At 47.2% G+C, this 14,894-nt stretch overlaps 1 protein-coding gene across 1 annotated transcript in view; it reads left to right on the forward strand.

Moving 5' to 3' along the window:
• Aco1 (aconitase 1) overlaps window positions 1-14,894 on the forward strand; it is a 59,495-nt gene that overhangs the window by 23,322 nt on the left and 21,279 nt on the right. Inside the window, exons 5-10 of the mRNA XM_051157728.1 lie at window positions 5,507-5,576; window positions 5,676-5,859; window positions 8,746-8,885; window positions 11,295-11,466; window positions 12,825-12,925; window positions 13,857-13,973. Of these exons, the coding sequence (XP_051013685.1) occupies window positions 5,507-5,576; window positions 5,676-5,859; window positions 8,746-8,885; window positions 11,295-11,466; window positions 12,825-12,925; window positions 13,857-13,973 (784 nt within the window). The remainder of the gene's footprint in view (window positions 1-5,506; window positions 5,577-5,675; window positions 5,860-8,745; window positions 8,886-11,294; window positions 11,467-12,824; window positions 12,926-13,856; window positions 13,974-14,894) is intronic.

The following is a 14,894-nucleotide window of genomic DNA, read 5'->3' on the forward strand; positions in this document are numbered from 1 at the left end:
GTCATGGTGCACTAGAAGGCTTAGAGGCCTAGAGGGATGGGCTCTGCTGCAGGAGAATCCAGGAAGTGTATGTGGCGTATTCTGCACACAGAGAACACCTGAACATGTTAAACTGGAGAAAAAAGCTAGTCGCTTCTGCCCTTTCAGTTAGAATTGTGTCAACAGGCAGGGAAAGAATAAGAGGAAGCGCTATTTTTTGTTCTTTTCTCCAAAAGACAGAGTTTATACCATCAAACCATGAACATTCTTATGCAAAGATAGGCATAAAACTCAGCTATTCTTGTATAAAAAATAACTCAAGGATCTCAGTGGCAGTCAGCAGTGAGAATTTTTTTCTGATGTGTTTCGTGTTTGCTGGTTGGTTGGATGGCGAGCTGACCCTGGTGAGGTGGTTGGGCAGCGCGTGCCTCGTATGGCAGTGGCTGGGCTGTGTGGCAGTGCTGAAGTATGGGGCAGCTGTGATATATCCATCCCCCTTGTGTGTCTATGGCTAACGAAGAAGCCGTTAGCTCGTGAGCTGGCGGGAGGGGCCTAAACCACAAACTAGCTCTTAGAGTTCACTCAGCAGTTTCCAAGCCACTTCTGCTCTTAGCGATCACGTTCGGGTGATATGGATCAGTCGTAACCAGGGTAGAAAACACAGTCTAGCTATTATAGTTAGGTTATTGACCGTTGGTTTGCACATTAGGAAGCAGTCAGAGTAGGGAGGCTGGCATATGACAGAGGTATGACTGCATAACGGATATCTCTAACTGGAGAAGGTATTTTTTTCCCCACATTCTGTTAAGTATTTAGTAGGGGTAGCACTTTGTGTTTTAGTTATAATTCAAGTTAACTGAATATGTACAGTAATTTTAATTATAAGGAAATAGTCATTTTGGATGTGTCAAATGTCTTGACTAAATTTAGAATAAAAGAAAGAAAATAAGAGGGAAGTTTATAGATACAGTGACTTCAAAGATAATAAAAAATAAATTATTTGCAACAAATCTGGTAAAGGTTATGTCTTAATATGTAAAGAACTATGTAACTTCTTGGGAGGCAGAATCAGGCTAAGTTCTAAGAGTTCCAGGCCAGGCAGGGCTGTAGGTTAGACTATGTCTCAAAAGCAAAAAAGAAAAGAAAATGAAGGGGGCTGGAGAGATGGCTCAGAGATTAAGAGCACTGTCTGTTCTCCCAAACATCCTGAATTCAATTCCCAGCAACCACATGCTGGCTCACAACCATCTATAATGAGATCTGGTGCCCTCTTCCAGCATACAGGCTCACATGCGGGCAGAATACTGTACAAATAGTAAATAAATCTTTTTTTTTTTTTTTTAAATGTGGGAGGTGAACAGGATGAAAAACCTTTTCAGCTTTGCAAGTAAAAAAAGGGGGGAGGGGGCGGGTAAAATAAGTGTTTCTAATACCATTTTCCCTTAGCAATATAATTAAGATTAAACCTTAATTATCAAAGAGTCGTGAGGGAAACATTTATGTGCATTGCTAATTGCACTGTAATTGGAAATGATGAAAGCCACATGTAGTAAGACCTTAGAAACTTCTGTGTCTTGGGGCTGGAGAGATGCCTCAGCTGTTAAGAGCTCATACTAAGTTTAGTTTCCAGCACTTACACTGGGAGGCTCACACTAGCAGTAACTCTAGCTCTGGGGCTCTGACACCCTTCTTTGGTTTCTAGAAACACCTGTACTCAAATTCACCTGCAAGCCCACAGACACACAACTAAAAATAAAATTAATCTTTTTTTTTTTTTTTAAAGACATTTCAGTGTCCTTTGTACTGGGGTTTCTGCATTCAAGGATACTTCTAATACTGGAAATTCAGAAAAAGCTTTGTGGCCAGTGTACCGGCTAGTTTTATGTCAACTTGACACACAGCTAGAGTCATCGGAGAGGAGGGAGCCTCAGTGGAGAGCGTGCTTCTATAATATGTGCCTGTAGACATGCCTGTGGGGTATCTTCTCAATTAGTGGTTGATGTGAGAGGGCCCAACCCTTTGTGGGTGGGGCCAGTCCTTGGTGAATGCAGGCTGAGCAAGCCATAGGGGCAAGCCAATAAACAGCACCCTCCATGGCCTCAGCATCAGCTCCTGCCTCCAGGTTAACTGCCCTGTTTGAGTTCCTGTCTTGACGTCCCTTGGTGATAGACTGTCACCTAGAAGTGTAACCAGAGTAAACTCTTCCTCCCCAAGTTGCCTCAGTCATGGTGTTTCATCACAGCAATAGTGCCCTGACTAAGGTAGCCAGCAATTAAAGCTTTACTGTAAATGTCCCTTCTAGATGTCCCACAGAGGGGAATAGTGTATGAAATTGTGGTCTAACCTGCAGCGGATTACTTGGTTTCCCACAGTTGTGTTTCTGGCTAATGTTTGCAATGTGCTCACATTGTGGCTCAGTGTGCCAGAATTGAAGGTGTACGCAGGAGTGAGTGCAGCCACATCCGGGCTTTGTGCCTCTCAGAAGAGCTGCCAGGCTGCTGAACAGCCACCTCTGGGATCTTACCTGGTTTTTGTTTTTGCAACAAAAACTATTTCATCATTTTAGTGGTCATTCAAAATTATACACACACACACACACAAATATACAAAAAGAAGAGACGATTCAAAGGGAAACAAAATCAATCCTGCACTGGAGATATAAGTGGGTTCCTAATCATCCTCTAGTTAATACTGAAATATTTAAACCAGATAAATTCAACGTGAAGAGAAATACGGCCCGTCTCCTGAACTGACAAACCTTGGACAGACAGACTGACTTCTCACCTTCTCCTTTCCCTTAGACAGACAGACTGACTTCTCCTCACTTTTCCCTTGGCCCCAGAACCATCCTTAGGTGTGGTTTCTCTCCCATGCCTCCTCTAAATGACATGAGCACTGCTCAGTGATTCCGGCTTGGAAAGAAGAAGTTAAAATACAGCCAAAATGTTACCCCACTTAAGTAAGCATTTTCTGAAGTCACCTCAAAGTCACCTCACAAAGTCATAGCGACTTCACCTCAAAGCAGGCCAACCTGTGGGTCATGACCCCTTTGGGGGTTGACCAACCCTTTCAAAGGGATCACATATCACATAAACTGCACATCAGATATTTACATAACAGTCCATAACAGTAGCAAAATTACAGTTATGACGTAGCAACGAAATAATTTTATGGTTAGGACTCAGCACAACATGAGGAACGTAAAATACGCGGTTGGGTGTTGCTTACAGATTTTAGTCTAGTACACATATTAGAGAGTTTCTGTTAGAAACCCTTCCATTGTGGTATCTTTTAAAAACCGTTTTTAGGTTGATGTATTTGTTTGGGGTGTGGATGGTGTGCACGTGTAGGTCGGAGGCCACGTCACCCATGGGAGGAACTGCTTTCCTTTCACCATGTGGACTTCAGGGATGGAACTTAGATTGTCAGCTTGGTGGCACATTCCTTTACTCACTGAGCTAGGCCACCAGCCCCCATTGTGGTCGGCTGGTCGGCTCCTTTAGTGTGGTTTTTGCTGTTTTATCGTTCTTAAGTTTCGGTTTGGGAGGCTGACCTGATCTTTCCCTTGCTTTTTGAAGGGATCACATGGGATATGCACCAGCTGTTGTGGAAGTAAGTGTGTGGGCTTACTCCCAGCTCCGCTCTGGAAATAAGCTGGGAAAACTGGGTTAAGGTGTCGGCGCAGCACATCTCCAGGCACTCGGAGCCCTTTGTCTGGTTTGAATATAGTTTTGCTCCCATAATCCCTAGCAGCTCCAGTCCTAACTACCATGTTGTTGTCATATGTCCTGTCCTGTGTTTATCTCAGAAGTACCCCTGGTTTCCCCCCAGGGGAACGTGCTTAGATTTCTGAGTGGTGGAAGCTAGTGGTCTGTTAAAAACTTAATACACTTCAAAGGCTTTTCCTCAGAGTCAAAGAGTGGTAGGTTAGAAGCAGATGGGAAATGCGTAGCTGTTAAAGAAACTAATGATAGTTCTGGGTCTGCACCATTCCAACTCCCCCCAATCAGAAGGTTCTGAGCAGCCAATCAGTGTGCAGAGTCTCAATATTGAGGTGGCTTTTTCAGAGAACATTAGTTCATATCTTCTTCTCAAAGCGTGTCTTTCTAATTTTGCCTGACTGGCTCCCTTCATCCTTCAGCCTAGATTGATGTCATCTCCTTCTGGAAGCTTCACTGGTCTGAGTTCATAGCCCCCTCTACACATTCCTGTGACACCCGGTATTGCGTGTCCAGAGTTAATAATAACATTTCATTACTGCTTGGCTTCTCTTTCCTGCCAGGCCCCGAGCTCCACTGAGCAGTGAAAATGCAGCCTTTGCCTTCCTGGTAGTTAATTTGTAAGTGAAGGGAAAGGCTGAGTATGAAATGGAGACTCCAGTAATGATCAGACTTGGATTAAGATGATAGTTCATAGTTGATCAGTCATCAGACCATGACAAGTCAGCTAGCGGCCTTGTGCTGCCACTGCTGCAGGTGGATGACAAGTCATCTAGCAGTTCTGTGCTGCCGCTGCCACAGGTGGATGACAAGTCAGCTAGCGGCCCTGTGCTGCCACTGCTGCAGGTGGATGACAAGTCAGCTAGCGGCCCTGTGCTGCCACTGCCACAAGTGCAGGGCAATATGAGGAGTCGTGATGATGACACAGTGAGATGCAAGAGGCAGTACGGGGCGGGAGCAAGAGTAAGGACACCGATCTGGATGCCTAAATTCCACATTTACCAGCTGGGTAGTACTCGACAGCTTTCTTAATGTCTGTGCATCTAATTTTCCTCACCTGAAAATGCACTCATTAGCAGTTCCTAACTCTAAATATCATTTTGGAGACTCCATGAGAAAATTAATCAAGCAGTTAGAATAGTAGCTGTTTCCTAGTAACGTCAGTAGTTGGTAGTTACATTATGAGTGGAGTTTGACTTGGGTCTTAGCTGTTCAGTGTGTCCTCGATCCATCATGCACAGATTATGAGTGACTTCTCTGTGCCAGACCTGCAGAGTTGTGACCATGACCCACCCCACCTGAATGACCTTGGATAACCCCCTGCATGTAACCTGGGGGTTACAGTTGTTCGGGGAGAGCAACCATATAGTAAACCCCAGTCTGGAAGCCGTGGGCCCTCGCGACTGCTGTTTTCTTTCTCCACCACAAACACATGGGCACGCTGCCTACATGTGGCTCAGCAGAGAGAAGAGAGGCGGGTGCAGGAGCAAGCGCTCCTTAAGTGTCTCTGCTGCTCTTGTGACACATGTCCCAAGCTGGTCCCTGAGAGTCAGACTCGGGGATTAACTTCCTTTTGATTTCAGCTCTCATTTTTCCACCATGCTTTAGGGCTCTGGAGGGGATCAGTCGAACCAGGTAATTTGTAAAGTGCATTTGCAGCTCACCTTGTTTTGCCAGCTGGTAGTAGAGAGACGCACACCAGCCTGCACACCTGCAGGCACACTGGCCACTTCACCGATCGATCACCAACAGATTGGATGAGTAACATGTGGGTCCTTGCAATCTATACAGTTTTTCCTCTCTGACAGGGCAGACAGTTTACAGAAGAACCAAGACCTGGAATTTGAAAGAAATAGAGAGCGATTTGAATTTTTAAAGGTATGGACCAGACACTGTTCGGTTCTGGGGGGCCAGGGCATGAGGGGCGGTGTGCAGGTAAAAGTAACTTCGCTGTGTTCTCTCGTCGTTCAATCCTAGTGGGGTTCCCAGGCCTTCTGCAACATGCGGATTATTCCTCCTGGCTCAGGAATCATTCACCAGGTGAATCTGGAGTATTTGGCCAGAGTAGTCTTTGATCAGGATGGATGCTACTACCCAGACAGCCTCGTGGGCACAGACTCACACACCACCATGATTGACGGTCTGGGAGTCCTTGGCTGGGGTGAGTCTTCTCCCACATGCCTGTCTCGGGTGTTCTCTCTTCGCTCACCGCGTGAGTTAGCATGGTCATCTAGGGCACGCACCTAGTTCACAGCGTGAGTTAGCATGGTCATCTAGGGCACACACCTAGTTCACACTGAGTTAGCATGGTCATCTAGGGCACGCACCTAGTTCACACTGAGTTAGCATGGTCATCTAGGGCACACACCTAGTTCACAGCGTGAGTTAGCAGGGTCATCTAGGGCACACACCTAGTTCACACTGAGTTAGCATGGTCATCTAGGGCACACACCTAGTTCACACTGAGTTAGCATGGTCATCTAGGGCACACACCTAGTTCACACTGAGTTAGCATGGTCATCTAGGGCACGCACCTAGTTCACACTGAGTTAGCATGGTCATCTAGGGCACACACCTAGTTCACACTGAGTTAGCATGGTCATCTAGGGCACACACCTAGTTCACAGCGTGAGTTAGCATGGTCATCTAGGGCACACACCTAGTTCACAGCGTGAGTTAGCATGGTCATCTAGGGCACACACCTAGTTCACAGCGTGAGTTAGCATGGTCATCTAGGGCACACACCTAGTTCACACTGAGTTAGCATGGTCATCTAGGGCACACACCTAGTTCACAGCGTGAGTTAGCATGGTCAGCTAGGGCACACACCTAGTTCACACCGAGTTAGCATGGTCATCTAGGGCACACACCTAGTTCACAGTGTGAGTTAGCATGGTCATCTAGGGCACACACCTAGTTCACACCGAGTTAGCATGGTCATCTAGGGCACACACCTAGTTCACAGTGTGAGTTAGCATGGTCATCTAGGGCACACACCTAGTTCATAGCGTGAGTTAGCATGGTCATCTAGGGCACGCACCTAGTTCACAGCGTGAGTTAGCATGGTCATCTAGGGCACACACCTAGTTCACAGTGTGAGTTAGCATGGTCATCTAGGGCACACACCTAGTTCACACTGAGTTAGCATGGTCATCTAGGGCACACACCTAGTTCACAGCGTGAGTTAGCATGGTCATCTAGGGCACACACCTAGTTCACACTGAGTTAGCATGGTCATCTAGGGCACACACCTAGTTCACAGTGTGAGTTAGCATGGTCATCTAGGGCACACACCTAGTTCACAGCATGAGTTAGCATGGTCATCTAGGGCACACACCTAGTTCACACTGAGTTAGCATGGTCATCTAGGGCACACACCTAGTTCACAGTGTGAGTTAGCATGGTCATCTAGGGCACACACCTAGGTCACAGTGTGAGTTAGCATGGTCATCTAGGGCACACACCTAGTTCACAGTGTGAGTTAGCATGGTCATCTAGGGCACGCACGTAGTTCACACTGAGTTAGCATGGTCATCTAGGGTACACACCTAGGTCACAGCGTGAGTTAGCATGGTCATCTGGGGCACACACCTAGTTCACACTGAGTTAGCATGGTCATCTAGGGCACACACCTAGTTCACACTGAGTTAGCATGGTCATCTAGGGCACACACCTAGTTCACAGTGTGAGTTAGCATGGTCATCTAGGGCACACACCTAGGTCATAGCGTGAGTTAGCATGGTCATCTAGGGCACACACCTAGTTCACAGCGTGAGTTAGCATGGTCATCTAGGGCACACACCTAGTTCACACTGAGTTAGCATGGTCATCTAGGGCACACACCTAGGTCATAGCGTGAGTTAGCATGGTCATCTAGGGCACACACCTAGTTCACAGCGTGAGTTAGCATGGTCATCTAGGGCACACACCTAGTTCACACTGAGTTAGCATGGTCATCTAGGGCACACACCTAGTTCACAGTGTGAGTTAGCATGGTCATCTGGGGCACACACCTAGTTCACACTGAGTTAGCATGGTCATCTAGGGCACACACCTAGTTCACAGCATGAGTTAACATGGTCATCTAGGGCATGCACCTAGTTCACACTGAGTTAGCATGGTCATCTAGGGCACACACCTAGGTCACAGTGTGAGTTAGCATGGTCATCTAGGGCACACACCTAGTTCACAGTGTGAGTTAGCATGGTCATCTAGGGCACGCACCTAGTTCACACTGAGTTAGCATGGTCATCTAGGGCACACACCTAGTTCACAGTGTGAGTTAGCATGGTCATCTAGGGCACACACCTAGTTCACACTGAGTTAGCATGGTCATCTAGGGCACACACCTAGGTCACAGCGTGAGTTAGCATGGTCATCTAGGGCACACACCTAGTTCACAGCGTGAGTTAGCATGGTCATCTAGGGCACACACCTAGTTCACTTCGTGAGTTAGCATGGTCAGCTAGGGCACGCACGTAGTTCACTGCGTGAGTTAGCATGGTCAGCTAGGGCACGCACGTAGTTCACTGCGTGAGTTAGCATGGTCAGCTAGGGCAGGCACGTAGTTCACTGCGTGAGTTAGCAGGGTCATCTAGGGCACACACCTAGTTAACAGCGTGAGTTAGCAGGGTCAGCTAGGGCACACACGTAGTTCACCACATGAGTTAGCAGGGTCACAGAGAGGGTGCTTTTTTCTGCTTTGCTTACTGCTGTATTTTCCATCACCTAGAAAAAGAAGCCTTCACTTTCTATTTGGAAATACAACTGAACTAAATTCAAGGGTGTTTGTCTAAGTGAAAATCAGCTAGGCATATGTTAACAGTGGAGCCTCCTAAATCCACTCTCTTGAGTGTGGCCCTGAAGAGATTTTGGTGCCGATCCTGGGGGAGGCCACACTCTATGGAGGGAACAGAGAAAATGGGTGTTCCTCGGGGAGATAGAGATCTGTACCATGTGAGCGTGCTGCCGGGGTTTCTGGAGGCTGTGCTGAGGGACGTATGGGGAGAGGTCTGGAAGCATCGTGATGCTGTGCTCTTCACTGCAGGTGTGGGTGGAATCGAAGCAGAAGCCGTGATGCTGGGTCAGCCCATCAGCATGGTGCTTCCTCAGGTGATTGGCTACAAGCTGATGGGGAAGCCACACCCTTTGGTAACATCCACAGACATCGTGCTCACCATTACAAAGGTAATGAGATGGTGTGTGTGTGTGTGTGTGTGTGTATGGTATTGTGTGTGGTATTGTGTGTGTGTATGTATGTGTCTGTGTGTGTTGTATGCGTGTGCATGTGTGTGTGAGTGTGTGTCTGTCTGTGTGCGTGTATGTGTGTCTCTGTGTGTATGTGCATGTGTGTGTGTCTCTCTGTGTGTTTGTGTGTGTGTGAAATACATACATATAGCTTATTATACATACATATAGATACAAGGTTACTTTCAAACCTTGGAAAGCCAGTGACAAACAGGGAATAAACATAAAGGCTTCCATGTGCTCCAGAGAGCCTAGGACACAGTATGTAATAAAATCAGATAAAAGGGGTTCTTGTGGTTAAGTTTAGAAGGTTATCTTTATTCTTTTCCTTAATTTTTAAAAATTGTGACATGAAGTACTCAGAAATTAAAATCGTGTTTATATTTCTGTCACCAAATTTTTTTTTTCCCAAGACAGGGTTGCACTATGTAATGCTGGCCATCCTGAAACTCTCTCTGTAGACCAGGCTGACCTCGAACTCACAGAGATCTGCCTGCCACTGCCTCTCAAGTGCTAAGAATAAAAGTGTATGCCACCACAGCCAGCTCCTGTCACCAAGATTTAAAGATGTGATAATGTCCTGTTAGGCTTGCTTCCAAGGCTGTCTTTAATGACCTCGTGTGTCTTTGTAATTAGCATGTGTTTATGGCTCAGCAGATCCTCTCCTTTCTAGGGATAATCACTGTCTTGGGGTTGAAAATTATTCCTACACATATTTTATACTTTTGCTAAAACAATTTTCCTACATGGATCGTTTTCTTTTGAGTTTCATTACTCAATGAAACTCATTGTGTGTGGGCAGGCGTATTTTGTGTGTGTGTCTGTGTGTGTGTGTGGTAGTGTGTGTGTGGTATTTTGTGTGTGTGTGGTATTTTGTGTGTGAGTGTGTGTGCATGTGTATGTTTGTGTGCGTGTGTGTGTGCAAGCTTGCATGTGTGGGTGCGCGCACACACACGTGTGTGCATGCGTGCGTGTGTTTGTGTGTGTGTGTGTGTGTGTGTGTGTGTGTGTGTGTGTGAGGTATATTCCATGGCATGTGTGGAGAACAGAGGACAACCTTTGGGAGTTGGTTCTATCCACTGAGCTGTCTCGCTGGCCCTTTCTGGATCTTTCTTGCCTTAAATGTTTCATTCTGATATCCTTCACTTAGAACAACCTATGTTTATGTTATTCATATTTTTTACATTCTTTTTCTTTCTTTTAAAAAATAAGAATTAGTTTGGTAGAATCTCAGATCTACAGGAGGGCTGATAGAAAACAAGTAGGCTCCCTGCCCCCTTCTTCCCAGCTCCCCGGATGCTCACATCACAATGGCCTTCTCAAAACTAAGGTTAATGTTGGTGCAGTGCTCCTAACTACAGCGTCACACCCCTCAGTGACATCTGTGGTACAGTGCTCCTAACTACAGCGTCACACCCCTCAGTGACATCCATGGTACAGTGCTCCTAACTGCAGCGTCACACCCCTCAGTGACATCCATGGTACAGTGCTCCTAACTGCAGCGTCACACCCCTCAGTGACATCCATGGTACAGTGCTCCTAACTACAGCGTCACACCCCTCAGTGACATCCATGGTACAGTGCTCCTAACTGCAGCGTCACACCCCTCAGTGACATCCATGGTACAGTGCTCCTAACTGCAGCGTCACACCCCTCAGTGATATCCCTGGAACAGTGCTCCTAACTGCAGCGTCACACCCCTCAGTGACATCTGTGGTACAGTGCTCCTAACTACAGCGTCACACCCCTCAGTGACATCCATGGTACAGTGCTCCTAACTACAGCGTCACACCCCTCAGTGACATCTGTGGTACAGTGCTCCTAACTACAGTGTCACACCCCTCAGTGACATCCATGGTAGAGTGCTCCTAACTACAGCATCACATCCCTCAGTGACATCCGTGGTACAGTGCTCCTAACTGCAGCGTCACACCCCTCAGTGACATCCATGGTACAGTGCTCCTAACTGCAGCGTCACACCCCTCAGTGACATCCATGGTACAGTGCTCCTAACTGCAGCGTCACACCCCTCAGTGACATCCATGGTACAGTGCTCCTAACTGCAGCGTCACACCCCTCAGTGACATCCATGGTACAGTGCTCCTAACTACAGCGTCACCCCTCAGTGATGTCCCTGGTGCAGTGCTCCTAACTACAGCGTCACCCCTCAGTGACATCCGTGGTACAGTGCTCCTAACTACAGTGCCACATCCCTCAGTGACGTCCTTTTGCCGGTCTGGCTCAGTCCTAGATATCTTGTTGCTTTTAGGGAGCATTGCAAAGAAACAGTTCTGTGTCTTAAACATAAGCCACCAAGCCTCAAACTTTTCTCTTGTTCCTACTTTATAGCACCTCCGGCAAGTTGGGGTTGTGGGCAAATTTGTGGAGTTTTTCGGGCCAGGAGTAGCCCAGCTGTCCATTGCTGACCGAGCTACGATTGCCAACATGTGCCCAGAGTACGGCGCGACCGCAGCCTTCTTCCCGGTTGACGAAGTCAGCATAGCATACCTGCTGCAGACAGGTAAGCGAAGGGCTGACGGCAGAAACACTGAGCGCCCCAGCCCTGGCCCTCCACCCCTCCACATACCATGCTCTTGTATAAGACTGATTTTTTTCCTCTTTGTGGAGTCAAAGTATGTTGTTGGATTGAAGGCAGTGTGAAATGGAGCTATGGTGGCCAAGAAAAAGAGAAAAAAAGTGCTTCTCTCTCTCTCTCTCTCTCTCTCTCTCTCTCTCTCTCTCTCTCTCTCTCTCTCTCTCTCTCTCTCTCTCTCTCTCTCTCTCTCGTACTACAAAACCCAGATGTATATACTGGCTTTCAACTGCACATTTCCTTATATTGACACAAGAGATCTTAGTGATGGTAGCTGTTGTCTCTGGGGTGCTGTAGGGTCCCACGGTACTGTCTTCTCCTACATGCACTGATAGGGTAGGTCGATGGGTTACTTGCTTAAATGATAGGAGAGGAAACCAAGGGCCAGAGCAGTGTAACCACTGCTAATAAGTAGCAGAGCCTGAATGGAAGGCTATATGGCTTCCTTACTCAGAGCAGCAGTGGGATCAGGCTTGTAGTCCTGGCCATGTGGCACTGGGAGTTGAGACATTAGCCATTAGATGCAAACTCAGCTTCTGCCATTTCCTACCTGTGTTCCTTAGAGAACTTCCCTGAGCTAGCATTCCTCATCAGTACATGGGAATAACAGTACTTGTCTCATGGGATGGGGATAAAAGGTTAGGATTTGAAGCATTTAGCACACAGTGCCAGGCACACACCAAGGTGCTTATGAGCCAGAGGTTTGAGGAGGTTGTTAATTATCTTAACAAAGTAATGCCAAGGGTGTCTGGGACAAGTCGAGGGCGGATTCATGGGTGCACTTGGCTCAGGCTTGAGTAAAGGCTGCCTCCAAAAAGAAAAAGAGGGGGCTGGAGAGATGGCTCAGTGGCTAAGAGCACCACCTGCTCTTCCTAGAGGTCCTGAGTTCAATTCCCAGCAACCACATGGTGGCTCACAACCATCTATAATGTAATCTGACACCCTCTTCTGCAGATAAAGCACTCATATGCAATAAATAAAATAAACAAATCTTTAAAAAGAAGAAGAAGAGTCTCTGTAAGTGGAGCCAGGGTTTGTTTTGTGTGCATCACTTCGGTAGGAAGAGCAGGTGGTGCCTGATGAAAAGCAGCCTGGACACTGAAGAAGCAGAAACATTCGTGTGTGTGTGTGTGTGTGTGTGTGTGTGTGTGTGTGTGTGTGTGTGTGTGTGTGTGTGTGTGCGCGCGCGCGCATTAGATGGCGACCTACAGAACTGCAGGTTGGCTTAGCTTATAGTCTTTCACCAGATAATGGCAACGTGTTTATTTGTTCCTAATGCCACTTAGGTCGTGAGGAAAACAAAGTCCAGTACATTAAAACGTATCTTCAGGCTGTCGGCATGTTCCGAGATTTCAGTGACCCCTCTCAAGACCCCGACTTCACCCAGGTATGAGAGAGCGCCTTCCTACCAACACATTCCTGCTTTCTGAGGCTACAGTTGTCTGCATTTTTTCAGAAGTGGAAATTAGTCACTGCGTTGTCTTCATCATAAGGGCGGTAAAAGGTGAAAAACATGAAAACGGCTAAGGACATAAACATATCAAAGTGACTTCTTAATGTGCCTGCTGCCCTAACCTCTGTGAATTGAGTGTCCCCTCCCCCAACTACTGGTTGACACTTCTATGAGACAGACTTTATTAAGGTAGCTGGAACTATTTAAAGGCCAAGCCCAGCATTTGCTGACAGGGTGAGCATGTCAGCGACTCTGCTTGCCAGTGATTGGCTTTATTTCCTAGGGATACAAAACGAATCCACATTTTCCCAAGCAGCCAAGGTTAGAGAGTAAACCAGACTTGGGGGCGCAGATTTCATGTACCAACAAGGGAAGGAATTACTCACTGAGCTGTCAGCCTGTTTTCCCCAGTGACAGGTTGTGTCTACACCCCTTAGTAGTGTGAGCTACTCAACCAGGTAGCCAGTGTCCACCCCATCTCTCTGAGGAGGCAGAGTCCTGCTGGGCCCATGCTACTCCCATGCCCATCTTTTTTCCCCCCCATTTTTCGAGACCAGGTTTTTCCCTGGCTGTCCTGGAACTCTCTTTGTAGACCAGGCTTGCCTCGAACTCACAGAGATCCGCCTGCCTCTGCCTCCTGACTGCTGGGATTAAAGGCGTGCGCCACCACGCCCAGCTCTCCCATGCCCGTCTTAACATCGGGAAATTAATCTTGCATTTGATAAGAGGGTCACTGGCTGCCTCGTTTTTTTGGAAGTGGCTGCTTGTTTATTTGGTTGCTTACTGTTGGGATGGTCTAAGGTCTCTGATGTGGCTGTGCTGTTTCTTTATGAATTCTATAATTGCTTTTGGCTTGGGTGAACAGGTTGTGGAGTTAGATTTGAAAACGGTTGTGCCTTGCTGCAGTGGACCCAAAAGACCTCAGGACAAAGTTGCTGTGTCTGACATGAAAAAGGACTTTGAAAGCTGCCTTGGAGCCAAGGTACGGCTTCTGGACTCTACCCTGTGCCCTGCTCCTAGTGTATATGCTTTCACAACAGCTTGTTAGGAATCTTCTGAGGCCTGGGGCCAATGGCGTTACTTCTCCATCCTGCATGCCTTCATGGTTCCCCATTAGCTATGGGCCTAGCAGCTTCCCTGCTGACATGCCTGCGTATAAACACAATCCGGCTTATGTATACATCCTTTTCACTGTTTCCCACAGTGTCGTCCGCCTTACTCACATGGGTTCTGTAGTCCCTGGGTTTTCATTCATGCCTCTCTGTGTGTGCATGGCTCTGCTCCATCCTCTGACATCTTGTTCAGTCCATAAAGTTCTGCTCAGATACCATTCTCTGTAATGGCCCTGAGCATCTCCTAGCAGGAAGTCATCTTTCCCTTGCTTGACACTTCATGGCACTTAGCCCGAAGCCCATCGGGTGAGGGTCCATATTCTCTGACTTATATTGTTGGGGCTTTATTTGCATATGTGGTTTCCCTTAGTGACCTGCGCCTTTGAGCCCAGGAGTTGCGTCATAATTGTTCTTTTACCCTACAAACCTCCCAGCATGATGCCTGGTGCTCAGACTTTCTGTGAGGTCTCCCAAATGAGAGGTGAAGATGGATTTTATCCATGAGGCATCAGCACTATACCAGATGTTCGTCTGTATCTTACATTACTGATCAGATTTAGTGTAAAGTGATGTTAATAAAAGCCACCTTTCTGCATATTTCCATCTGGTCAGAATCAGGAGCCTCGGTCAGGCCATAGCCACTGAACAACACACTAGTGTCTTAGGGTTCTTTGTGGGCTAATTTTGAGCTGTTCATAGGTTCGGTCTCTTAGTCCTGAGGAGAAAAAAAGCTATTGCTGACTTCATGGCTGAGCAAGATTCGGGACTCACGGCTGCCTTTGTGAATATTT

Source organism: Acomys russatus, chromosome 2 (genome assembly GCF_903995435.1).
Source record: "Acomys russatus chromosome 2, mAcoRus1.1, whole genome shotgun sequence".
NCBI classification, from domain to species: domain Eukaryota; kingdom Metazoa; phylum Chordata; class Mammalia; order Rodentia; family Muridae; genus Acomys; species Acomys russatus.